The sequence below is a fragment of the Andrographis paniculata genome, unplaced genomic scaffold, assembly GCF_009805555.1.
Source record: "Andrographis paniculata isolate CXL003 unplaced genomic scaffold, ASM980555v1 Contig21END, whole genome shotgun sequence".
Taxonomy (NCBI): domain Eukaryota; kingdom Viridiplantae; phylum Streptophyta; class Magnoliopsida; order Lamiales; family Acanthaceae; genus Andrographis; species Andrographis paniculata.
Window position 1 is genome coordinate 3,452,214 of NW_026137502.1, and position 25,404 is coordinate 3,477,617.

A 25,404-nucleotide genomic window follows, 5' to 3' on the forward strand; every position below is an offset into this window, starting at 1 on the left:
AAAGACTAGGACGTCATTATTCATTCATTCTTTTGCAGCATTTTCCGGTGGTCATTATTCATTAGCAGCAAAAAATTGAGGGGTAAAAACAAACAAGCCAAACAAAATACACAAGTAACATTGATGCCAACTCTTGCTTCTTTTTTAGTAGTAGTATTATTTCATGTCAAAAACTGCCATTACCAAAGAGGTAATGTCATGTAATGTAATGTAAAAGTAATGATAATCGAACAAGACTGACTCAACTCGACTGAAAAACACACACATATACCCCAGGCCTCCGGATCGAAAGAAGTGTGTGTTTGTTAATAATCCATCCACCCCAACTCAATTATTCTCTGGAAGTGGTTGCAGAGCTGATCTCGATGGCGCCACCGCCTGCCCCATCTCTACCTTGCTGCTGTCATGATGATGATTCCCTTGCCCATGGCTGTCATCATTTTCGTCGTTGCTATCATTTATGCTTAATTTTTTGAACTTCTCCTTCACCATCTTCTTCAGCATTCTCACACTCATTTCATCATAATTCACATTCTTCTTCTTAGTAGTATCTTTGGCACCCTCTTTCATGGTACTCAGTTTGCCACCACTGCCAATGTTCTCTTTGTTGTCTGAGAAAACTGCCCACTGCCTGTTGTTGCTCGCCTTGCTCGCTGAATTCTTGATTGGCGTCGTCGAGGTGATTAGGTCTGTATCTGTTGATCCTGCAGGTGGAATAATCTGAAAGCTCTTCTTCTTCTGAGGCTCTTCTTCATCATCATCCATGATCTGTTGTTGTTCTTCATTCTTTGGCACCAAATCAGCAGCTAAGCTTTCTTCCTTGTGTTCGAATATTCCAGTTTCTTTGGGCTCATCTTCTTCGTTGAGTTCTCCATCCACCACCAGTTGGTCAGTGCAGCAATCAGAATCACCTTCCTTGGTAGCAACAACAGCAGCTTCTTGTAATCCGAGCTCTGTAAGCTTGACCACAGCGTTGTCCACATCTGTGTCTTCATTCCTTTCTTTCTCAATCTCATTGTCTGCTTCAACAACCACAAAAAACTTTCTAAACTCAACAAGAATCATAAGCATAAATAAATGCAAACGCGAAGACAACATTGATTAATTAATTACCTTTTTCATTTTCGAAAGCAATGTTCTTGAAACCCTCAGGCTCAGCAGCAGCAGCAGCAATACCTCCCTCAGGCTTCTCCCCCTCCTCATTGTATGTATCGTTCAGCAATTCCATGTCCTTCTCCACTGTGGTGTGGAACAAAAATCAGGCCCAGATAGTAGTTGTTAATGGCATTTATAACAACATGATTGATTAGATTAGTTCATATACTGAATAATACAACATTTTACTCACCAAAGAGCTTCTGTTGAACTTCATGTTTAATGGCTGCGATCTCATCACTAAGATCATCTGCTTTAACACTTCCTTCCTCACCCAATTCGGCTTCTTTGCCAATCACTTCATCATCCAAACTCAGAGCTATGACCACGCTTTCGACACCCGGGTCCTGTGTGTCAACTCTTACGTCCTCACCCAATTCTATGACTATGCTTTCGCCACTCGGTTCTTGTGTGTTAACACTTACTTCCTCACCCAATTCAGTTTCATCATTAGAACCCAATTCTATGACTATGCTTTCGCCACTTGGGTCTTGTGTGTTAACACTTACTTCCTCACCCAATTCAGCTTCATCATTCGAATTCAGAGGCATGACTATGCTTTCGCCACTAGGATCTTGTGTGTTAACACTAACTTCCTCACCCAATTCACCTGGATCACTTCCTTCCTCACCCAATTCTATGACTATGCTTTTGCCACTCGGGTCTTGTGTGTTGACACTTACTTCCTCACCCAATTCAGCTTCATCATTAGAACTTAGAGCCATGACTATGCTTTCGCCACGCGGGTCTTGTGTGTTGTTATCCCTCTTTTTCTCTACCTGTTCAGCTTCTGCATCTAATCCAATTCCTGTTTCTTTCTCGTTGCTCACCTCCATCTCTTGGTTAGAACCATTGGCGGCCTCAGAGTGTTCCCTTTCCTCCACTTCATCTTTGCCACTTTCTACGACTTCATTACTCAAATTCAGGGCTGCACTAAGGTTTTGAATGCAGATATCTTCAGCTTCTTCCCTTTTCTCCTCGTACAGTTCAGTTACATTCTCAGAAATGCTGCTGCTTACTTCTCCATATGCAACGTCACTAAGAACGCCCTGTTTTTTAGCTGAAACAACCTCCAAGTTATACGGTACAGAAATCTCAGACGAATCAGTGCTTGAATCACCACCTGCAGATTAAGAACACAAGAAAGATTTACTAAAATTGAAGTCTGAACTAAAAACTTCAAGGAAACTCTATTGATCCAAAACAATAAATGGATACCTCCTGTAATTTCTTCATCAAAGTCCTTTTGTAACGCCATGTCCACATTTGTCGATCCACTTTTAGTTGATTCCTTCTTAGCTATCGAGGAAGACACACCATGGTTGCCCTCATTCAGCATCTTCAGACTTTTCTCTGCCAGCCTGGCGGACCTTCGTGTGCTGTACACTCTCTTAACCGTACTATCCTCCGCCCCCCTTCTTCTTCGGCTAGTAGCCCCCAATGGAGCAGGGGTCATCAGAACATCTCTCTTTTCATCTTCTACCTCGTCTTTCTTTCCAGATTGCAGCGTCGACATTGCTGCTGTAGCTCCAATTTCATTATCCTGAGACTGGGCATTATTATTGACCAGGTTCCTTCGAGTTGAACGCCCAGATTGTCTCCAGCGAGTGCTCCCCGCAGCACTTGGCGGCAGATATGGAGACATCACCTCTGATCGGGTTGGAGATTCAATCGATGACTGGGCAGTTACAGATTTTGATGGATGCATCAAATCGTCAATTCCTTCAACCTGTGAAACACAAGTTATCAGTATATATAGAACAGAGTGATCTTATCAAATAAGCTCATTCACCCTCCAATCGAATTAAAAGATCGCACAGATCTACAGCCCAACAAGAAGAAAAAGTATATTCGAACATATAGTAATAAAATGCTTATTATCTGTCCCCAATCATTTCATCACAGGAAAACTAAGCAAACGAAAGTAAAAACAGCCGTAATGTTGATTCAAACATAAAATGGAAAAAGGAAATAGAAATGAAGGATTGAAGAACGCACGATCTGAAGAGCTTTGAGAGCATCTGCCATGGCAACATTGGTGATGTTTGCAGGAATTTTATTCTTCTTGCAGAGAGCTTGCAATTCTCTCCTGGAAAGGCTGTGGAAATCCATTGCTGGTGCAGTGTGTGAGAACTGAGGGTATGATAGTATTGAAAGCTGGTGATGGAAGAAGGGATAGAAAAGCCAAATATATATATATATACAAGATGTGGTGGGCGGTGGGGAAGGAAAACCCTAGAGATGACCGTTGGATGGATTTGAAATTTGAATTTCGATCGTTTTTGGGAGCGGAGCGCCTCCATTAATTTTGATGGATTAAATTATTTTAATATAATTACCAAAATTAGTACCACGCCCGATTTATTACTATTTTTTAATTTTATTACCAATATTAGTACGGTGCCCAATTACGCCTGGGTTAGATGAAGGGCATTTTCGTCAAACTATAATTCAACAGTCAGTTTTTCACCGACTCCACGAAACTCAGGGCCTGCTTCTTCTATTCTTCTGTAAAGTTTCTTTAAATTTTATTATTTGAATTTTTGTTTTTTAAATATATATATATTTTATAAAATATTTTATTAAATATTATTTTTATATACTATACAAAAACCAAATTTTTTCCAATCAATTGACTCCGTTTCGAGTCGGATCCGGTCCAGCGGAATTTCTCGGATTTGGAACATTGTTTGGATCCAAAGTCTATCCGAATCTGAGCCCGTTTTATATGATGATGGATCTGATATGATTTTGAATACAGATGTTTGTATATGTAGAATATTAATTATTAATATATATATAATTATATACTCAATATCTAATATTAGGTGGTTTAGTAATTTTTTTGACATTATAATTTTATTGTTAATTGTTTTTTATTTAAATTAAAAATACTTGATGGTAAAATTTAATTGTCATATTTTTCCACATAGTGGGAGAATTTATACATTGAATTTGAAAGTTCTGCAAAAATAAAAAATAAAAAATTCCGTCACTAGTTCAAGTGAATGGACGAGTTTCGGAAAATGATGCAACTAGTGAATGCTACGAATGAACCTTTTTCCCTTCACAAGTGGACGAGAAATGAAATTCAAAACTTTAACAAGATTTCGATTTTGTTTTAAATGTTCAATATCAGCTTGACCTTTTTTCCTCAATACAAAAAAAAATTACCCTGATTGAATCCAGATCCATAAAATCATGAGCCGTGTGAAATGTAGATCATCGTCCGTTCTTAGTTTTCTTTCAAGAGCATATTCATTCGCGCAAGTACAGATGTCGTATTTCTTCAATGGAATATCCATTCCAACTCACATGCTTTGTTCCAACTTCAAATGTATAAAAATATTGAATCTAAGACCAACTTTGATGAATAATTTTTTACATTTAAAGATGAACAACAATTCATCTTATCATTATTATTAATTAGTTTTGAAATAAAATCTCAAATCTCTTCTTAATATGAAAAATAAAATATAATATAATAAAATCAAAAAATTTATAAAAATCGAGAGCAATTTCTCTTATCATCAATTGAGATGGGACTTTAGATTCTTATTAACACTACTCCATCTAACCAAAGAAATTTTAAATTTGTGGGGATTGACTCGTGACCGTGAGGTCATAGATTCAAATTCCGACGTGTCTTGCTTGCATTCGTCTTTCGGTTTTATTTTGTAGGTTATTAGGTTCCAAACAATAGTAAATATGGATTCCTACATTATATAAAAAAATATTAAATTAAAATAATCTCAAACAATGTAATTATTTGTGAAATCAAACTTCAATTACATATATTCAACCAAATGTAATTTTGGTTGATTGATGTATTACACGATCTTGAAGTCTGATTCTGATTTTTTAGATACTCTATCACACAAGCATGATTGTCTACAAAATGTGATCAATCCATTTCTCAACAATCAAATTGAGATAGATCATAATAAAACATGTATATATCTATTTCATTTTTTAGAATCATAGGATTATATAGATGATATATGTCCTTATTATCTCTATTTCTCAAACAACCAATGAATTATGAATGAAAAATATCAAATTTGCAAAAAAAAAAAAAAAAAAAAATGAACATCAAATTTATAAATCATAATCAATTTGTGACATCATCAGGACATTTCTATTTACCAAGACAAATTTTCAATTCTCAATACATGAATCATGAATTGATACTACCAATAATTTTTGGGATTCTTATGCAACAAAAAAATAAAATAAATAATTCTACATAATTAGCATTTGATTTTTTAAAACATTCTTCAACAAATTGTGAAAGCATGACTTCAATAAATGGTGAAAGTATATTTTCAACAAATTTAATCAAACATTTTTCAGTATTTTTATTTTTTTAATATAAATATAATAATCTATGTTGTCAGCAAACTATTGGTGTGTTCGATTGGTAAAATTTTTTAATCAATATCTATTTATATCATATTACACAATTATTACACTTTAAATTTTTTAGTGTTCAAATCTCAAATGGTCGAACAAACTAAAGTCCATTACATTTTTTTTTATTTATAATAGACCAAGTGCACCTTGATGTTGTTGAAAGTATTATATTTATAAGATGATTGATAGCACAAGTAAGACATCCTTCCTCATTCCAAATCTATGAAGAAATTGATTATGTGGTTGAAGATCTTCTGTGTGTAGCCCAGCAGTGAGAAATTGATAGCTGAATTCCTCCTATTCAAAAGAAGCTGAGCTGTAGGAGAGACAGAGAGGAGAGAGAGACGGTGAGGTGAGGGAAATTAGGAGATCGTGAATACTGCTGCTACGCCTGCAATTGCATCCATGTCTGAATCTGAATATGATAGAATAGATAGATACGATGATTCAATGAATGATTAGATAGATAGGCTAGGGTAGGGTAGGGTAGGGTTTCCTCGAATTCGATTCCGCCATTTCCCGTTTCCCCATAAACTCCACCCCCGATCAGGATAGCATTTTAGCGGCTGCTCAGCCAACTACCCAATTTATTGTCGTGCATAGGCCCCTCCCCACACACCTTTCTCCTCCTCCTTCTTCTTCGTCTTCTTCTTCTTCCATCCATCAACACACACGCTCGGCTTGAATAGTAATAATAATAATAATATTATCTCTCGATTTGGATTTGGTGGTGTATTGGTAATCCAGTCAATCAATCTCTCTTGATTTGGTTTGGTTTGATCCCATCCCTCTCTGCATACCATCTGTTTGTTTCGTTGTTCTATGGGGGACTCGCCTGGGCCTGAGGATTCCTCCTCCCTCTTCCTCGCCCAAATTTCCACCCTTGTCGATCAAGCTAAGGAGCTCCAGGAATCCGCTTCCACTCTCATCTCTCGCACCTCCCGCGAAGAAGACGCCCTGCGCCAGCGCGTCGCTTCCCTTGATTCCCGCGTCACTTCCCTCCGCCGCACACTCAATCACAACCACAAAGTATCCCTCCCTCACTTCACTCGCTTTACTGATTGTTGTTATTATTATTATTATTATTATGGTCGAAATTGTATATTTGCAGCTTGAAGAAGAGCTAGTCAGAGCTAGATATGTCTTGAGTGAAGGAGACGCAGCTGCATTTCTTCCCGGAAAATCTCGTGGTTTGTTATTATTTTTTCTAATTTCATACTTTGGTGTTTGCAAATGAGTTGAAAACGAGGTCTTCTTCGTTTCCCTGTTTTGTGATCGCAGGAAAATTTTTAAGGATGTTCTTAGGGCCAATTAACGTGCGGGCAAACAGGAAGGATGTGCAGTTGAAAGTAAAAGAAGAATACAATAACTTCAGAGTATGGATTTGTGAAGACTGTTTCTTTCTTTTGTGCCAACTATATAAGTTCTAGTTTAGTCCATTTTGATCTCCCCAGTCTATATGATACCCTTTTGGGCTTACATATGAATTTAGTCAGTTGAAAGTAAAAGAAGAATACAATAACTTCAGAGTATGGATTTGTGAAGACTGTTTCTTTCTTTTGTGCCAACTATATAAGTTCTAGTTTAGTCCATTTTGATCTCCCCAGTCTATATGATACCCTTTTGGGCTTACATATGAATTTAGTGTTCTTTTAGACCTTTGAAGAAACAAGCATTATGAATTTTCTTATAATGGCAGGATGGGACGGCTTACTTGTTTCTGTGTTTGCCATCTCTTCTGCTTATGCTAAAGTCATGGATTTGGGAAGGATGTTTACCTGCTTTGCCTGTTCAATTTTACCAGGTACTGTGAGAAGATGAGTTCTGCCTTAATTTTTTATTCCCACCCCCCCCCCCCCCCCCAAAAAAAAAAAAAAAAAACTTCCATTGCCATTGTGAAAAATAATGTACAACTAGGAATTATGCTGAGAGAATAGAATATTGCTACTTACAACTACTTCTTTAATCATCTCATATTTGCAACAGATTTCGATATGATAAAACAACATATGACATCCATAATACTACAATCATCTCAAATATGTGCGCCCCTCTGGGCTCTTAAGTGTAACGTGTTGTGTTATGTTCTTCCTGTGAAGTGTATCATTTTGATTTTCCTAGCTGGAAACGATTTTCCTGTTCCAGGCCTGGTTGCTGTATCTCTACACAGGTTTGGCCTTAAGAGAAAATATACTGAGAGTTAACGGAAGTGATATACGACCATGGTAAATGAGTGTTTGTCCAGCCCTTTAATATGATATTTTCTGAATCTTTAAAGATATGTATTTTGACTGCTTAAATTATATATGAATCGAAAAATATCGTTTCTCATGTTCTTTTACCAAAAAATATTCGTGCAATATTTCATATTTGGATGAACTGTAACAAGATTGATTAGACTAATCATATCAACAATATGCATTCATTTTCAAGAGTTTATATAAAAACTCAAGAGTTGATGTAGAACAATTTCAGTATGGGTGATCTCCTAAAATGATTCATGTTGATATGTGGAATCAGTCTATGATCATATAACATGGCCAGCTAATAATAAAAAAATTCTCAAAAGATGAGTTCACTGCCTCCATAGTTGTGCCATGGGTCTTTATGTGGGAAGAATTCCTGAACGTTAATAATATGTTATTGTGTTCTGATTTAAAAACTGGCGGATTCACCCAATTTTATCTTGATATGTTATCTTGATTTTGCTTCTGCAGGTGGATTAAGCATCATTATTTTGCTATGGCAATGGCTCTCATTAGTCTTACATGGGAGATAGAAAGGGGGCCTGAATGCGCACAGAAACAGGTGGTCTCATTAATTTCTACATAAAATAAAAACATCCGCCCCAATTCCCAAAATATATATATATATATATATGTAAGCACCTTGATTTGTTCTCTATATTTTGTAATTTTTTATCTTTTTCTGATTTCTTTCACTGCACATGATTGACAATGCAATGGTCGATGTAGAGAGGTGTAGAACTCTTTTTGAAATGGGCCATCATGCAAGGAGTTGCAATGATCCTTCAGAATAGATATCAACGGCAAAGGCTATATACCCGCATTGCCCTTGGGAAGGTGACAAATCAGCTTTTGTAGAATTTATGGATTGCTCGACCATTTGTTCTTCAGCTTCTTGTGATTCTTCTTTTGAAATTTATTGGACAGTTTTTTGTTTCATTTTTCAGAGGGTCTAGTTTATAAGATTCTGCTCTACATTCTGTTCTCTTTTATAACTTGTCGTTTGTGATTGTAGGCAAGAAGAATGGATGTCGTTTGGGGAGAAACTGCTGGCGTGGAGGGTCAGTTGTTGTTGCTGTTCCCTATACTTTTTGTTTTGCAGGTAAGTAACTTTTATGGTGATGGTGGTGGTGCTATTGCTACCACCCTGCATATCTGATGGCTGTTCTTAAATCCTCTGAATGAGCTGGCGCCCGAGTATATATATATATATATATATAATACGTATACGGTTTCGATTCAATTTCGTTGGGTTTTCTTTCTCTTAAAGTTTTTTTTCTTATCAGTGAAGACTGATCAAACATTAACAAGGAGCTTCACTCTGTTCTTAGGGTTTTGAAGCCTATGTTGGTGTCCTATTGCTTAGAACTGCACTTGCTGGATCCAGTTCAGATTGGCAGGTACATTTTTGTTTATTTTATTTTTAAAAGGCCCTGTGAAAACATAATCGTAGTTTGCATTGTTTGTTTGGTTTTCTATCACTTGGCAAGAAGTCGAGGCTGTAGTATCCTTAACCTAGGTGCTATATCAGTATCAAGATATATTATAGATTAAACCTGTTTCAGGTGATTGCCTGTGGATTTCTGTTGATAATCATGGCAGTTGGGAATTTTGCCAACACGGTGCAGACCCTGGTGACAAAATCTAGAGTCAAGGCAAAAATAAAGAGAGGTAAAAGCAGGCAAGAATTGAACCAAAGAACCGGAATAGATGACAAAAGGACGTCGTAGTGAGTGGAAAGTGGCTATAAATTTATGGATGAATAATAGTAGGACTAGGACTCGTATCGTGTTGTTTCCCCGGCCTGCTTTTCTCACAGATCGCAACACCACTTGGCCAGCATTTAGTTGTATTTGTTGGTAATTGTCGATGTCTCGTGTTTTATTTATACATGGGCATCAATCTATCTTTTGGAACAGAATTGTATGCTACTTATGCTTTATGACAATAGTTTATGTTTGGGTTTTTTGGAGAGAGGAACATGGGGAATGTTGATGCACAAAGTTTGGTTTTTTTATTGAATCATGATGGATTGATTACCCTTGTGCATATAGCAAAGAATACAATACACCTAAACAGATAATAATATATGTATATAATATATATATATACATACTAATAGTTGTACTCATCATCTCCATCCCCCCACCCTGTCGATCATCAACCTCTGCCGCTACTGCCCTCCCCCTAACCCTAACTGCATGCATGAATCCATTACAAAACTTACACACACACAAGTACTTCTTTTGCTACTAATTAAATTTCAAGCAAGCAAATCACCTGGAAAAGTCCCCCTTGAACAAGTGCAAAGAAAATACCAGAGCTAACCGCATTTGCTGCTTGATTCTGACCTCCACCCGAACCGCTAACCAGAGAGAACATTGCCCCTGAACTAAAAGCTGCAACCATGCTGCACTTAACCAACAAACAAACATAGGATGACGATGATGATGATAGCATACATTTACTAATATACATGCATTCATGGTAGCACATGACACTACATGTGTGGAATCATAAAGTGGTTTGACATGGTGAACTTCTTCAAGTGATGTTATATCAATCAATGTTATCAAGACAAGACAACCTTCAGATAACATATTGGAACCAAGAAGTATATATATATATATATATATATATATATATGGTCATGAATCATGACTTATTTAACTAATACTGCATTAAGACTCTCCACTATTGCAAATTGCAATCCAATCATGGTTCTGTCGGATGAAATGCAAATTCATTGAATTCTCAGCAGAATATATGAAAGAGTGTTTGGAGCAAGAGATGAAACACTTAAAAGGTAAACACAGGAATTGTAGGAGAGGAGAGGAGTGTGATATGTATATATATATATATGTATGCTCTCTACCTAGACTGAATGTCCTCTTTGCCTCTTATTCTTCTCATGATGCACGAAACGCCGGCATTGACACCTTTCATGACTGCAAAATTGCGTGCTTGCACTACGGTCCCCCGGCCCTGCAATTGTCTGCACAGAAATAAATAAGCATCCGGGATCCTCGTGTTATTGTTAATTGTTATGTAATGTTATCGCAGAATACGCCCACTTCCTTGTATTGTATTTGGAAATGAGTTGAATAATATTCAGCTTCTACTATGGATTGGTTCATAATAATCTGAGTGATTAATTAAAACACAGAAACTGAATATCCAGCAAGCCATAGAGCCAATTCAGACCGTTAGTTTCACATATCCACATTTTGGAATGCAAGGGGTTTCACATTATTCGTGCATGATTTTCCACAAGACCATAAACATAAATTGCACAGATACAAGTAGTACTAGTGCCAGCAGCACAATTCCAAGAAAAATATATGAATCCAACATAATCGATTAAACTAGCTAACAGAAAGGGTATCCCAATCAAGGAAGGACCTAACCTGACCTGACTGAGGCTGAGCTTGTCTTGGGTGATGAGGTGGTCATGCCCACGACCGTCCCCATGAAAGCGCCAATTGCAGCACTGGTAGTGGAGACAACGGCAGCCTCCACTGGAAGAGGTTGCTGAGCCAACCATCCCTTGAAGCAGTGGTTCACATCTTTGACTCGGGCCTGGACCCGTGCAATTGGACTCAGTTCAGCTTCTCCCATAGAAAATTCGACTGACCTCAAAGGACAGTCGGTTACCTTGTTTTCTTACATCTCTGAGACAAATCAAATTTAAAGGGTGGAAGAGCTGAGCAAAGCAGAAATTGTTGGTTGAGGAGGCAAGGCCAGCCATTTTTTTCTTAATTTATTAAAAAGCTGGCCTCGAAGTAGACGAATTGGCCGGCAGTTGTTGAAAGGTTTGTTTCCTATTCCTCTACTAGAAGGACCAGCAACAGACAAACGAACTTTAACTTCCTTATGCAGTTCGGGGAATACAATGATCTCATATATATATATATATATATATAGATTAGTTCAACAAATACACCTCCCAATCCCAGTGAGTCAAGAATCAATAATACAAAACATACACAAGTTCTTCACATGTTAGAAAGCATTTAGAGGAGGGAAAGGTATAAATCCAGATCATCAAATGTACAGAAAAGAATCTCATCACATTAATAATTAAATTAAAGCAGTATAGTAACAGGAATATGATGATAACAACAAATCAAAAAATAAAGGAACACAAAACAAAAATGTAATTGAGAAAAAGAATTTTAGAATCAACTACCAAAGAACAACCTCATCCTCAACATAATCAATCGAAATGTACAAGGCAGGTATTAAGTAGATGAAATCACCATAACGTCAGATCCGATCTGATCAAAGAAGTCCAAACAATACAAAGACTCCAAGCAACACCAGCCAAATAATGTGGAGCAACAGAAGGGCTTGCCCCGCAGGGCCAGCCGAGCCGCCGTTGCCGACCTCACAAAAGCCGAGTTTCTTGACACGCGCGCCGGCGCAATGAGCCTCGGCGCAGCCGCACCAATAGGTCACGCCGTCCACGCCGCAAACTGGATCGGGACGGAAGCATTTCACGGGGCAAATGTCCAGGGAATTGGGCGGGCAGATTTCATTCTCTCGCCGCTCGGAAGGGAGCTTGAGGAGGAGATCAGAGCCTGTCTGAGCGGAGATCGGCAAAAAAAGGGTGGCTAAAAGAAGAAGACGGAGCACGAAAACTGCGGGTGGGCTGCAGTCGGACTTGGAGAAGACACGCATCTCGATTGGCGACCTTCGAAACGAAAGATCGCCTTGATAGGGTTAGATGAGTCGTGGTGAGGAAAGGGATTTTCGAATCTCTACCGATATAGATATCTGTATCTATATCTCAATTCAATTCAACGTTATTGGCGCTCGTGAATGGCGAAAGCTGTGAGATAGAAAGGAAATGAAGAGACCAGGACAGGTTTCTGCAATTGGAATTTGACTCGTTTTTACCAATTTGGGGAAGACACCATAGACAGAGAGAGAGAGAGAGAGAGAGAGACAGAGAGAGAAAGAGGGGTAGCGTGGACGGTGGTGTATGAATAATCGAAATGAACGGAGAATAAGGTTATTATAGTAATTACATCTCTATATCTTTATTATTAATAGTAGTATTTTTTTATTAAAAATTATCGTATAAGGAAATTCGTATCCGTTACTAAGAAAAATTACCATATTTGTTTGACACTTCCGATTTTTGGTAAGAAAATTGTTATCGTCAATGACCTGTTTACTTTGTAACTAAGAAATATTATGGTAAGTTCTCAACCTTACTCTAGAAGTATCCAAATTTAATTTCACAAAGGCAAAAATAAATTATACGATAAGACTAAAAATAGATGCAAGAATTTAATTAATCAAAAGAAATAAAAATCAATATAGTAAGCTGACAAAAAAAACATTTAAATGCAAAATCGAACCGAATAAATTTATATTTTTATTATATTTTAAATTTATATTAATAATTATATTATATTAAGTTTGATTGAATTCAATTTGAAATATTTGCAATATTTTTAGTGAATTGAAATTTTAATTATTTTTTCATATTTGAGTTTTGCATACTTGCAAATAACCAAGTCGTGTCAACCCCAACTTCTATTCACATTTTCTTTTTATCTATTTATAATTTTATTTTAATAAATAATAATAATTATTATTATTATTATCATTCCTTTTTACCAATCATTTGATTTTTATTTACTTCACTTTTATATTACAATATTATTTTTAAATTAAATATCATTTCCAACCAAAACAAACATAATTTTCACACACTATAGAGTAGAAGACAACAAATAAGAAAAAATACAACACATTTTTGTGGAGTCCCACATTCATCATCCACTCTTTTATTTATTTATTTTTTTACATAATTTATAACTTATAATCAATCTTCTCTTTTGTACAGGCTTCTTGAAAAACAGCTCACCAAATCTATACCTATTATCACACACATATATATATATATATAATATATCTACCACCCACCGATTCCTTTGGATAAAAATATTACCTTAGGTCACCTGCTACACATATTTCGCCTAGTATGACTTGTTTGTCGAGCTTTGTTTGCAGAGTATTAAATTCGACTGAAAATTTACTCAGTACTTGCGAATTCTCATGTCATTAAAAATAAAAAATAAAAAATTGCTTGGAATGTAACTATCTTTATGATCATGGAGTAATTATTATTATTCCACATAGATACATATATACATTATACATTATAACCCCAGCCTTTCCCTCAAAACATTTCAATTTTCACAACCAAATTCATACAAGAACAAGTGCAGATAGAATAACACACAATACCATACTACTCATGGATTGCTTCCTTGCACCTTTGCTTATATGAACATTGCTGCTTGACCTCAAATATATAACAATCATAATACTAATAATATGACACAATTGCAAAATTCCAAATTGAGACTTTAAAATCACATCATACCAGTTTTCTTTCTGTCTGCCTGTCTTCTTCTACATCGGATCCATATTCGACTGAATCCCATTAATCCGATCAGATCAGTCAGTGCATCGCGCCGGCAACTGGGATCCCTCTGCCCTCCTTGCGTAAATCATCATCATCATCATCCTTCACTGCTCGATGGACTAGCAATGCCAGCAATGGAAAACTCACCGTCATAAGCGCCCAGTTCGTAATTAGTTCACTCAAAAATGGCACATTTCTTGTGTCTACTTGCCAAGCCACTGCAGCCCCTGCACTTTGCACCCCTTTGTAGAACCCTGTGTACCTACAAGACCAACGCTCAAACATTCAACAACAAATCGATATAATATAAAGCACCATTGATGAAATCCATTCCTCAATCCTGAAGTTTTTTTTATTCACCTGCTAAGAATCTCCGAATCATCAGCCAAAGCTCCGATAACCCAATACACCATACTCTGAAACATCGCATCCAGCAAACCGTAGCTGAAGTACAGCACAAATGCCCCTGCAAAATCACCCCCATCTTTGAAATCGAGCTTCTCCAATGGCAGATCTTTCCGTCCGTAATCAAGCTGCTTCACAAGCCCTCCGGCCCAGATGCCCGTCCCGAGCACAGCTACAATTGAGATCCCTACCAATCCTCTAGCCCTCCTGCTCTTGAAACTGAAATCCATGATGTACCCGATGATCACAGACCCGATCATCTGCGCACCCCAGTAGAATATATTGTTCAAACCCCTCGTCCTGATGTTGAACAGCACCCCGTTGACGTTGTTGAACTGGTAGCTGTAGAAGAAGTTGCTCGCCCACGAGGCGGGCACCATTAGCAACATCTTCCAATCGAAGAACAACCTCAGGATCGCGACAACCTCGACGCGCACGCTCGAGTACTTGATGTTGGTGCAGCGGGAGCCGTCGTCGCGCACCACGCGGCTCGGGTGCAGAATCGACAGCGACAGGAGAGTTCCGGCGGACATAAACACCATGAATCCGATGTAAGTGCCGTCGTTGACGGAAGCAGCTTCAGCCCTATGGAAATTCAGGATGAAAGGGATCAAACCGCCGATTACACCTCCCAAGTTGAAGATGCTCCAGAAGAGGGAAATGTAAGTCCCCTTCCGATCGTGCGGCGGATACGACGTCATAATCGCACCCTGCGACGCCCACAGCAGGCCGGCGCCAATTCCGAGCAAGGCGCCGGCGACAATGGCGAAGGCCTGGTGGTGGTAGTGGTTGTAGTAGAGAAAGGAGCCGGCGTAGAGAACGTAAGTCGAGCAGCCGGCGAGCAACGTCAGCTGGGGGCCGAGGATGTTGTAGATGCCTCCGCCGAGAACGCCGAAGACGGCGAAGGTTGTGTAGAGGGCGGTGTTGGCGTTGTTTGCGGCGGTTGGATCCACCTGGCCGCCGCCGCCCATGCCGGAGAGGGCGTTAAACATGCCGGGGCAGCAGAAGCAGACCAGTCCGATCAGAACAACCTGCACCAGAGGAGAATTGTAGCGGAAAACAGATTGTTTGAGAGGGACGACCGGCGAACCTGATCCGGCTTCTTCGTCTCCGGCTGGAAGACCCATCGGAAAACTGGAAGACTGGATGAATGGATCGACCTCCGGCGGACTGAAATTTAAGGCTCTGAGGAATTAGGGGAGAGAAATTCGTGGGATTTAGGCGGATTCCGAATCCCTAATGTATAGGGGAGGAATTTGTTGGAATTTGGGGGAATGGCTATTTGCGATTTGAGGAAGATGCCGGAATTGGATTCGCCATTTGGCAGATCACGTCGCATTCATGTCACAATCGACAGCTAAAATAATAGCAACCATCGAAGGGGTATCAGTAATTCAGTGTAATAAACCTTAAAAAACAATTATGGAGGTTTTTTTCCTATAGGGAACAAGACACAGCATACGACAAAACTTTTATGCTTTTGTCTTTTATAAAATAAAATAGTACTGTAGTATTATATTAATGTTTTTTGTTTCTTTTTTTTGTTTTTAACTATTTTTAATATTTTCGAAACTTTCAATAGTCTATTGTCTAAAGAGAGGCTTACTTTCAGGAAGTATATTATTGTTGTTATTATTCAAGCTTATCCTATCCTAACCAACATTTTACTCATCCAAAAGTAATCTAAAGATCATCGAGATTCAATTTATTGGGCTGCGACTTAATTATGGTAAAAGACAAAACTTTATGTGCTGATTTTAATAGCAATAATATCTAATATAGTAGTCATCATTAAGAATATTCAATGTGGGGTGCTGTAATTTGAATGAAACTCCCCCCTACACAAATCACAACCCTACCAAACTAGATCCACAAAGAATTGACTAATAAATTGCTACCCTAGGGTTTGCAAAAGTTAACACAACATGACAATCCAATACGAACCGGTGAAATAATTAAATTTGGGTCAACAATTTCTATACGGGTCCATGAACCCGATACAATAATAAACAGGTCTAATACGAATTCAACACGATAATAAAAAAATTGAATTACGATTGATATATTTAACTCGTTTAAAATATTTAACCCGACATGAACCCACGACAAATTGACCTATTGTCAACTCAATTGTTACCAATACCAATATTAATTTATAGAATAGAATAGAATAGAATACATCCACTTAATTGTTCATTGTTCATTGTTCATCCCCATCCCCATCCCCATCAAGCTGGTTAAGTCTTTTTTTCTGCCGGCATGTAAAGTATTACAGATTCCAGCCCTAACTTAGATTCCTACTACGACCGCATCATCATCGACAACAACAGCAACAACAAACAAGAATGGACACAAATTAAGTGAAGGCAGCCGGCCGGCCGCCTGTAGATCATTTGTATATATAATAATTGAGAGAGACACACTAAACATTCTTTCCCTATGTATAGGAATAAATGAATAATAGTTTTTCCTGACTATGCTCAATTCCCTTTGTATGTTCCTAAGTTCCTAAGTTCCAGCAACTGGATGATGAGTTTGCTGCTGCTAACTTACAAACAGTGGCATTTGGAGTTTTACTTGGTCATTATCAAAAATATGTCTTCACATCTTCCTACTTTACATGTCTCAAACTCCTTTTCTGCTAACAATGGCCTCAATAAACATTCTAAGTAGACTGTTAGAATACAACTAGATATCTTTATAAAAGATAAGAAAATCCCTAATTTGTAATATGCAAAAGAAAATTACTACACACGATAGCCGGCCAACATATACCGGATGGTGACCCCAGCTAATACTGCTTAAATGTTAAAGCTTAGTGCCAACAGACTGGTTTTGTAAGACCCATGACCCACCCTCGAACCCCCCAGAATTAGCCAACAGACTGGTTTTTGTTTTTTTTTAACATAAGTCTAACGATATATTATAATATTATATCAAATATTGAACATGTAATATTTCTAATGTCGAAAACATCAATGCATGCAACACACTGCTCGTATTAGTTGGAGACTGATAGGGAGGCAATGGGTATTGTATGAGTCGGGTATAGATGGACCCGAGACTCTATCCATATGTATATTACTCGACTCAAGACTCTACTAGACCCTAATGTACCCGGACCCTACCCGATGCATCCGCCAGACCCGCTAAATTCAAAAAATTTTAAGACAAGCTTGACTCTATCCAAATTACCTAATATCTATTTATTTCAAAAAAATAAATTAAAATATAATAGTCCCGGTCGGGGTTTACCCATTGGGTATGCTTTCGGATAGTGGCTGCGGATTCCCACGTTATAAAAAAAATAAAAAATAAATAAGGGTCTACAATTAAACCCTGACCCAACCTCACCCTCAAAAATTTATTAAAGACCCGATCTATATCCGACTCAATACCCAAATAATCAAACTCGATCCCAAATAAATAGGTAAGGTCGAGTCTATCCCTACCCATTGCCATCCATAGAGACTGATAATATATTTTAAGTTTTGATGAAGCGGGCTGCAAGTATGGCGGCAGCAGACAACTAAAGAACTTGAAAATGGAGATCAACAAAAAGTACAAAAATATAAGTCAAGAACGAGCATGGATTCAATAAAGGAATTTTCTTTTATCGAACATGTTACCCCCACCCCACCCCACCCCCCCAATCTATCTACAATCAAATTCTCAAAACCTTGAACCCATACCGAATGTAAATTTTTAAACCCAAACCCACTCCCAATAGGAAGGGGTCGGGGATGGGCTCTGCCCCAATAGGGTTGGGGAAACAACAGCCTCAGAAACTTCAGTTACCGCATACCAGCAATGTATAACACAAAAAAGTGTCTCTAACATATCTTAAAACAAGATATAGGGACAGAAAACGAAACAATCAAACGCTTCTACCATTAGCCAGTTATGAAATGCAGCACTATAAATCTTGATCCTCAAATATAAGATACCCAAAAACAGAAAATAATTGGATCCAAAAACAATGAGCAAAAGATTACCTTACAGGCTTACACTACCAAATAAACTCCTCACTCCTCCTCTGCACTCCCACCCTTCTCACTCGCATAAATACCATCAAGGAACTTCCTAATATCTTAATTTTTTCACATGGCATTTCTGTTCAAACTAATCAAACACAAGGGAGTATAAGGCAGCCAAGCTGATACATATTAAAACTCTGAACAATACATTGGAATCAATCCAGGCATAGACATATATAATATACATACATATTCACACTTGTAAGACTGAATGCTCAATGAAAGTAACTGAATCCAGAATCCCAGATGAAATTTTACCTGGTTTATCAAGACAGCAGAGTGAGAAAAAAGCTCGATATCATTCCCTTCCAAAATCAACTCATCTTTTACCTTCTCAGATCGCACAATGTTAACCCCTTCAAGCAAAATCCACCTTCCTCACCTGGTTACAATAGACAATATATGACAATAAAGACAATAGCTCCAAATGAAAGACACTATAGCTCTCTTTTTTTTCACCCTACACACACACATCCAACGCACCCACCCACCAACCCGGATCATAGCCCCCAAGCGGAGATGCCTTACCACTTGATCTACAATGACTTGTTGAAAGACATTATAGCTTAAAGTTCACGGATGAACCATATAAATTATTTACAGAACTCCAAATGATCAAAGAAATGCACAAAGGAACATCATTCCAGCATCCAAAGGATTGAGATTTATTAAAAAAATGCACACAGAGTTATAGGCCTAATCATAGTTCCAAAAGGCATACATAAAGACAATGAATCAACTGAAGATAAAAAAATAAAAAATAAAAAATAAAAAATAAAAGGCACGACAAATAGAAAAGAACACCATAAAAATTGCAACCTGTGTCACATCACATCAATGAACCAACAACATTGAGTCAGTGGAAGGATAATGGCATTGCATTTATACTCACTCAGTACTGCATAAAATATTTAAGCCAGAGACCTAAACAAAAGGCCTAGCTTAGACACCTAATACATCCTACACCTATCGCGCGCATATTGATTTACGAAGGGGAATCATGAGTGGTTTATTACCCTCTTCACGCCAAGGAAGTTGCAGATCTCAATGGCGATGAATGCGTTGATGGTAAAGTGAGCGTACACAAATCAATCGCATCTTGTAGCGATTGATAACCCTTGGTGACCTGACACCGTTAATGAGATTGGTGACGTGGCTGAGAGCAGTGCGAATAGCTGCGTCGACCTTGAGATTCTTCTTACCGCCGGCATCGTCGGTTATAAGCTGAAAGTCGGTGCATGAAATTGCGGGAGAGCTTACCCATGGCTGGAGCCCTCGACCTCGATGAGCTTGGCTTTGATCTGGATCTTGACCCCGTCGGACTCGGGGATCTCAGTGGAGTCGGTCTTCATGTTAGTTTGGGGCCAAGTGGTTCTAAAAGGCAAGAACTCTAACGTACAGACGGCGGCGAAGCAGAACAAAATGCAGCAGCAGGAATTACTCCCTACGTCCCAGCGCAGTGTATGCTATTTCCATTTTGCTCCGTATTTTTTTTTAAAAAATAAATATATATTTTTATATTTTAAGATTTACTCTCTCCGTATTAAATAATATAATATGGACTATTAATGTAAATATAAAAATTTAATTAAAATATAATCAATAAATAATTAATAAATATATTAGTAAAAATAATTATTATATAATAAAAATAATTATAAATTAAGATAATTAAATAATTTACTTAAAATTAAAAAAATTTAAATTTTAAATTATAAGATATAATTAAAATATATAATAATAAAAAAAATGACAAATTATTGGGCGTTTTAATTATTTTTTCATATAAACAATATTATTGATATATACATTATGAAGATATAATAAAATTTTATACAATAAAAATAATAAATTTTAAATATAAATTAAAATATTTATTTATTAAAATGAGAAAATAAAAATAAAAAAATTAAATAAAATTAATTTATATTTATTAAACATATTTAAAATAAATAAACTTACTAAAAATATAAAAATCCTCTTTTATTGAACAGAAAAAAAAAAAAAAAAAAAAGAATTATATGTCGCAAGAATGAGGGAGTAATCTTTTAAATTTTCATTTTAATTTATAATATTTATATCATTCTACCAAATGACTTGAGAAGACCACCAAAGACACCTTAAACGATTTTTAAGGTATGTAATCATCATTAACAACAATTCAAAACTACATTAATAAAGAGTAAAACATATAATAATAATAATAATGATGCAACCTCCCCATGTTACTTCATAAAATCTTGCAGGCAAACAAATATCCAACTCAAAACTTAACCAACCAAAAATAAAAAAGAACCTAATTCAATCTCAAGACAGCATTTTAGCCCAACATATTGATAATAATAGATGATGATCCACTAAAGCGTTAGATAGCAGCAAACAGAACAGCAATACATACCATTCTAAGCTGCCCCGGCCTGCGCAGTGAGCCTCTTCCTGGCCTCCTCGATGATGGACAATTTAATACCTTTACCCTTTGGAAGTGATACCCACGGTTTTGTACCCTTCCCAATATTGAAGACATTCCCCAATCTTGTGGCAAACTCGTGCCCGGTGGCATCTTGGATGTGAACAGTCTCGAAGCTTCCCTTGTGCTTCTCCCGGTTCTTTATAACTCCAACACGCCCTCTATTCCTACCGCCAGTCACCATCACGACATTCCCAACATCAAATTTGATAAAATCCACAATTTTGCATGTGTCCAAGTCCAGCTTGATGGTATCATTTGCCTTGATAAGAGGATCTGGATAGCGAATGGTCCTTCCATCATATGTGTTTAGGTAGGGAATGCCTTTGTTTCCAAACTGGACAGAACGGACTTTGCATAGCTTAAACTGCAGATGCATAGTAAAATACTGAGATTTAATATAATGCCCTTTTAGAACACAATAAAAATCACACCTCAATGATTGTTACTCAAAACCAGTAGAGAAATAAAACCAGGATGATTACCAAAACATGTATTCAGGCTGAAATCAATGAATGCAGCATCACTATGTAGTTATGTAGATACCCCAGAATAGATAAAAAATTTCATTTTCCTATGAAATTTGGCTGAATCTGGCCGAACACACCAGGAAGTCAGCAAATCTCACCAACACCAAGGGAAAGAGAAGATTCAAATGCTACCAACAATTAAATGCCTTTCAGAAATATTGGTTTGTTAATGCCAATAAATTGTTGGCAACATCTGATCCTAATCTGATCAATAGGCATTGGTGAAACATATTTCTAAAATTCATTAACAGGCATATTCACAATTTTATTCTATAATATCAAACAATTTTGCTATAGAAAATTATTATTAAAAAATAGATAAAGAAATTCTGGAAGAATACTAGAATATTTATCATGGATAGCACTGGATTAAGAACAAAAGAAACAACCTTAGCTTCCTCATCTCTTATAGAGTGCAGCCTGAAGCGACCCTTGGTATCATAGAGCAGCCGAAAATTTTCATTGGTCTTTGGAATGGACACAACATCTAGCAAAAGAAAAAAGGTTTTCCAACATAAGAACCAAATTTGTCAGTGTACAAAATATATATATATATATAATGTCTTGACAAACAAAACAAAGGCACTTCAAATTTACACAAAAGATCCTACCATATTTAACCTTTGGGAAGTATCCATCACCAGTAGGTTGTGTACAAATATGCACAAATTATTATACATCCAAAATATAGCAACCTTATTCTTTAGAATTGTACAGGGACATTTCTTACCCATAAATCCAGCAGGATAAGTCTTGTCGGTCCTAACCTTTCCATCAACAAGAACATGACGTTGCATCAATATAGCAATGACTTCACGGTAATCCAAGGCATATTTAAGCCTGTTCCTCAGAATAAGAATCAAGGGCAAGCACTCCCTCGACTTGTGAGGCCCAGATGATGGCTTGGGTGCCTATGTTGAAGAATGTAGAGAATGAAACATTAGTAATACAAGTTGGGTGTATATTTTTTGACAAAAGAAAAACAAATATATGCATTACAACCTCATATATACTACTAAAATGATGACGGCAAATTATAAGAATTACTTACAAAGGCACCGCCAAGTTTGTCCAGCATCCAATGTTTTGGGGCATTGAGCCTCTTCAAGTGCTTCTTCAAGCCTCTAGCCTGTTACACGCAATTATAAATTCCCCGATTATTTTAATGCTGATAAATATGAAAATTAAGGTGTGAGCGATGCACCCACTATACATAAAAAATCAAATGAGATATTATAGTAAAAATGCAGCCTCACTTCTACCGATTAACCCCGTTCCAACAAGAAATAACAGCTCAAATATTAGAACTCATCAACAATCGTTAACATAAACCCCAAGTATACGCCATTGCATTAATTAGTAAAATTCGTATATGATTTTTCAATAAAGATATAGCGGTTAACGATAGTAGCGTGTATACGTATTAGCGAAGCATGTCCCCAAAAAAAAACACCATCCTATCAAATATAAGGGAAATGGTAAATAAATCACTTGGCTAACTACAGAGATCGCAAAACCAAATACTTCGACAAAAGTAAATTATAACAAGGAAAATGCTGAAGATAAAACAAGTCGAAGTCGAGGAGCAGTAGTCAGACCATGGTGGTAGTGAATGCGAAGATCTGCGGTTTCTGTCCACTCTAGAGCGTTTCCGTCAATGGAGCATTCGAATCGGCAGAGGCGACGCAACAGAAACCCTAGCCGAACTCAAATATATATAGGTGTCCGAGCTGTTCGATATGAAATACAGAGAGATAGGTAAGGTTAAGCACTGGACATGGGTGGGATTCTTTTAATTTTCCAGCCCAGCACACATTTCAATTGGGCTTAGGGCCCATTTTTAATATTGGGCTTCTATTCCTTATTTGTTTCTATTCATTTTAATTTGGTGTTCCATCATTTAAAATTTTTGCGTAATTGACCTTTCTCCCATAAAAGTTTGTACTTAATTTTCTTAAAAAAATTAACAATCATTATTAATTAATAATTATTTTAAAAATTATATTAAATATTTATTTTTCTTATGAATATTATACTATTAAATATTTGATTTTTATTGCTTTTAAAATTTTCAAAATTCTTACCTAAACAAAGCCTTGAATTTTATATATTTATATATAGAATTTTTTCTTCTATTGTTTATTAGCATGCATTACAATTTACAGAGTGTTAATTGGGTCAGTCATGTTTATAAAAAAATTACTCCCTCCGTGAATTTATGCCATTTGACCGAATTTTTTTTAAAAAAAAAACATGATTAAAAATATTTTTTTTTTTCTTTTTACAGTAAAGAAATATAGTATTTTTCTTTATTAAAAAAATAAATAAATAAATTTGAATAACAAAAAAAAAATCGAAAATAAATTTGAATGATAGCATATTACTCCGCAAATTTAGTCCATTTAGGAGAATAAATATTTTATTGAAAAAATGGAAAAAAAAAATATAATAAAATTAGTGGTATCGGTTGTAAATAAGTATTGAATGAAAAGTAATAATTAAATAGTGATTTTTTGACTTTTTCAAATATAGTAATGGAATAAATTTAATCAGACAGACGAAAAAAATAAATAAATAAATAAATTTGGCTGACAAAAAGATTATGTAATTCAACTTGATTCAATATATAATTCACATAACAAATATTAATACAATTATTATATTTTTTAGTTTTATGTAACATAATACATTGTAATTTAAGCATAGTAAGCAAATTATAGAGCATAACACACGATATGACTCTGCACGGAATATATACAACATATATTATCTATTCCGTGAAAAATAATACTTCATCCGTCCCAAAATTATAGTTTGAGTTGTGTTTCACACGGAATTTAAGAAATATTAATATTATATTGATAGTGTGTTAAAAATACGGATAAAAAACTTTTTTGTCCTTACGGGTGTATTAATGTAAAAAGTAGTTGCAATTGTGTAATAATAATGAAAAGGTAAGAGTAATTTTATAATGATATAATTATTTATGGAAATAAGACTATTGTTTTGGAACGGACAAATATGATAAACAAGACTATTGTACTGAGACGGAGTATTGGGCCGGAGGGAGTATTAATTACTTCACATTAGTGCTGTAATTTGATTAAATAATCACTAATTTACACATATATAACACATGGACATTCTAATTTGATAGGATCTACCATGCCGACAAAAACGACCACACGAACAAAGTAAACTGTGTGTATATGCATATATATATATATATATTTGATTTGACATTTGACCTCTAAGTTAATCTTCAACAACAATTTCTAATTTATTTAATTAATTAATTAATTAAAGCTGAGAATGAGATTATATTGCATGCCAGGCCAGCACAGTACAACCGGATTGCATTTGCATGTGATCATAAGCTGAGAAGTCGTAGGTTCACACGCACCAGACCAGCAGATAGATACAAATATATATATATATATATAGCTAAACCAATATCCCACCGACTTGCACTAATCATGTATATATATATATATATTAATATTAAAATATTTGCGGCTGTAACCACCATTCACAATAAATTCTATTTAGCACGTGTGTGTTCACATTCATTTATGTAATCTTTGTCACATGTTTCATTTTTATTTATATATATATATATATATGAGAATACTTTTGAACAAAGAAGCTTGCTGAAAAACTCAGGTTGACATGTGGAGCCAGTATAGGATCCCAATATGCTTGAGTTTGC

The 25,404-nt window shown here is 36.3% G+C and overlaps 5 protein-coding genes and 1 pseudogene across 7 annotated transcripts; 1 reads left to right on the forward strand and 5 right to left on the reverse strand.

Moving 5' to 3' along the window:
- Positions 1 to 120: 120 nt before the first annotated feature.
- LOC127244738 (uncharacterized) lies at positions 121 to 3,310 on the reverse strand. Its single transcript, XM_051265218.1, has 5 exons — positions 3,154 to 3,310; positions 2,374 to 2,884; positions 1,349 to 2,278; positions 1,114 to 1,239; positions 121 to 1,019 (listed from the first exon to the last, which is right to left on the reverse strand). The coding sequence occupies exons 1-5, from the start codon at positions 3,265 to 3,267 to the stop codon at positions 328 to 330; spliced, it is 2,373 nt and encodes a 790-aa protein (XP_051121175.1). The 5' UTR covers positions 3,268 to 3,310; the 3' UTR covers positions 121 to 327.
- Positions 3,311 to 5,764: 2,454 nt separating this feature from the next.
- Positions 5,765 to 9,788, forward strand: LOC127244819 (uncharacterized). The gene is made up of 10 exons (XM_051265331.1): positions 5,765 to 6,597; positions 6,680 to 6,758; positions 6,850 to 6,944; positions 7,268 to 7,372; positions 7,714 to 7,793; positions 8,286 to 8,376; positions 8,544 to 8,651; positions 8,830 to 8,916; positions 9,146 to 9,214; positions 9,380 to 9,788. Exons 1-10 carry the CDS (start codon positions 6,391 to 6,393, stop codon positions 9,542 to 9,544), a joined length of 1,086 nt encoding a protein of 361 aa, XP_051121288.1. The 5' UTR covers positions 5,765 to 6,390; the 3' UTR covers positions 9,545 to 9,788.
- Positions 9,637 to 12,796, reverse strand: LOC127244820 (chloroplastic import inner membrane translocase subunit HP30-2). Of its 2 annotated transcripts, XM_051265332.1 has the most exons (5): positions 12,074 to 12,206; positions 11,227 to 11,485; positions 10,690 to 10,809; positions 10,095 to 10,224; positions 9,637 to 10,011 (listed from the first exon to the last, which is right to left on the reverse strand). In XM_051265332.1, the coding sequence occupies exons 2-5, from the start codon at positions 11,430 to 11,432 to the stop codon at positions 9,988 to 9,990; spliced, it is 480 nt and encodes a 159-aa protein (XP_051121289.1). In that variant the 5' UTR covers positions 11,433 to 11,485; positions 12,074 to 12,206; the 3' UTR covers positions 9,637 to 9,987. The 2 variants fall into 2 exon arrangements, with proteins under 2 accessions (XP_051121289.1, XP_051121290.1); XM_051265333.1 differs by lacking the exons at positions 9,637 to 10,011; positions 10,095 to 10,224; positions 11,227 to 11,485 and having other exon boundaries at positions 10,239 to 10,809; positions 12,074 to 12,796.
- A 1,130-nt stretch (positions 12,797 to 13,926) lies between these two features.
- On the reverse strand, positions 13,927 to 15,792 carry LOC127244824 (UNC93-like protein 1). The gene is made up of 2 exons (XM_051265337.1): positions 14,617 to 15,792; positions 13,927 to 14,518 (listed from the first exon to the last, which is right to left on the reverse strand). Exons 1-2 carry the CDS (start codon positions 15,786 to 15,788, stop codon positions 14,293 to 14,295), a joined length of 1,398 nt encoding a protein of 465 aa, XP_051121294.1. The 5' UTR covers positions 15,789 to 15,792; the 3' UTR covers positions 13,927 to 14,292.
- Positions 15,793 to 18,756: 2,964 nt separating this feature from the next.
- Positions 18,757 to 21,094, reverse strand: LOC127245050 (60S ribosomal protein L9-2-like; annotated as a pseudogene).
- Positions 18,957 to 23,431, reverse strand: LOC127244825 (40S ribosomal protein S4-1-like). 2 transcript variants are annotated; one of them, XM_051265339.1, is made up of 6 exons: positions 23,294 to 23,431; positions 22,747 to 22,824; positions 22,426 to 22,606; positions 22,085 to 22,182; positions 21,097 to 21,532; positions 18,957 to 19,080 (listed from the first exon to the last, which is right to left on the reverse strand). In XM_051265339.1, the coding sequence occupies exons 1-5, from the start codon at positions 23,294 to 23,296 to the stop codon at positions 21,101 to 21,103; spliced, it is 792 nt and encodes a 263-aa protein (XP_051121296.1). In that variant the 5' UTR covers positions 23,297 to 23,431; the 3' UTR covers positions 18,957 to 19,080; positions 21,097 to 21,100. The 2 variants fall into 2 exon arrangements, with proteins under 2 accessions (XP_051121296.1, XP_051121295.1); XM_051265338.1 differs by lacking the exon at positions 18,957 to 19,080 and having other exon boundaries at positions 20,891 to 21,532.
- Positions 23,432 to 25,404: the final 1,973 nt, after the last annotated feature.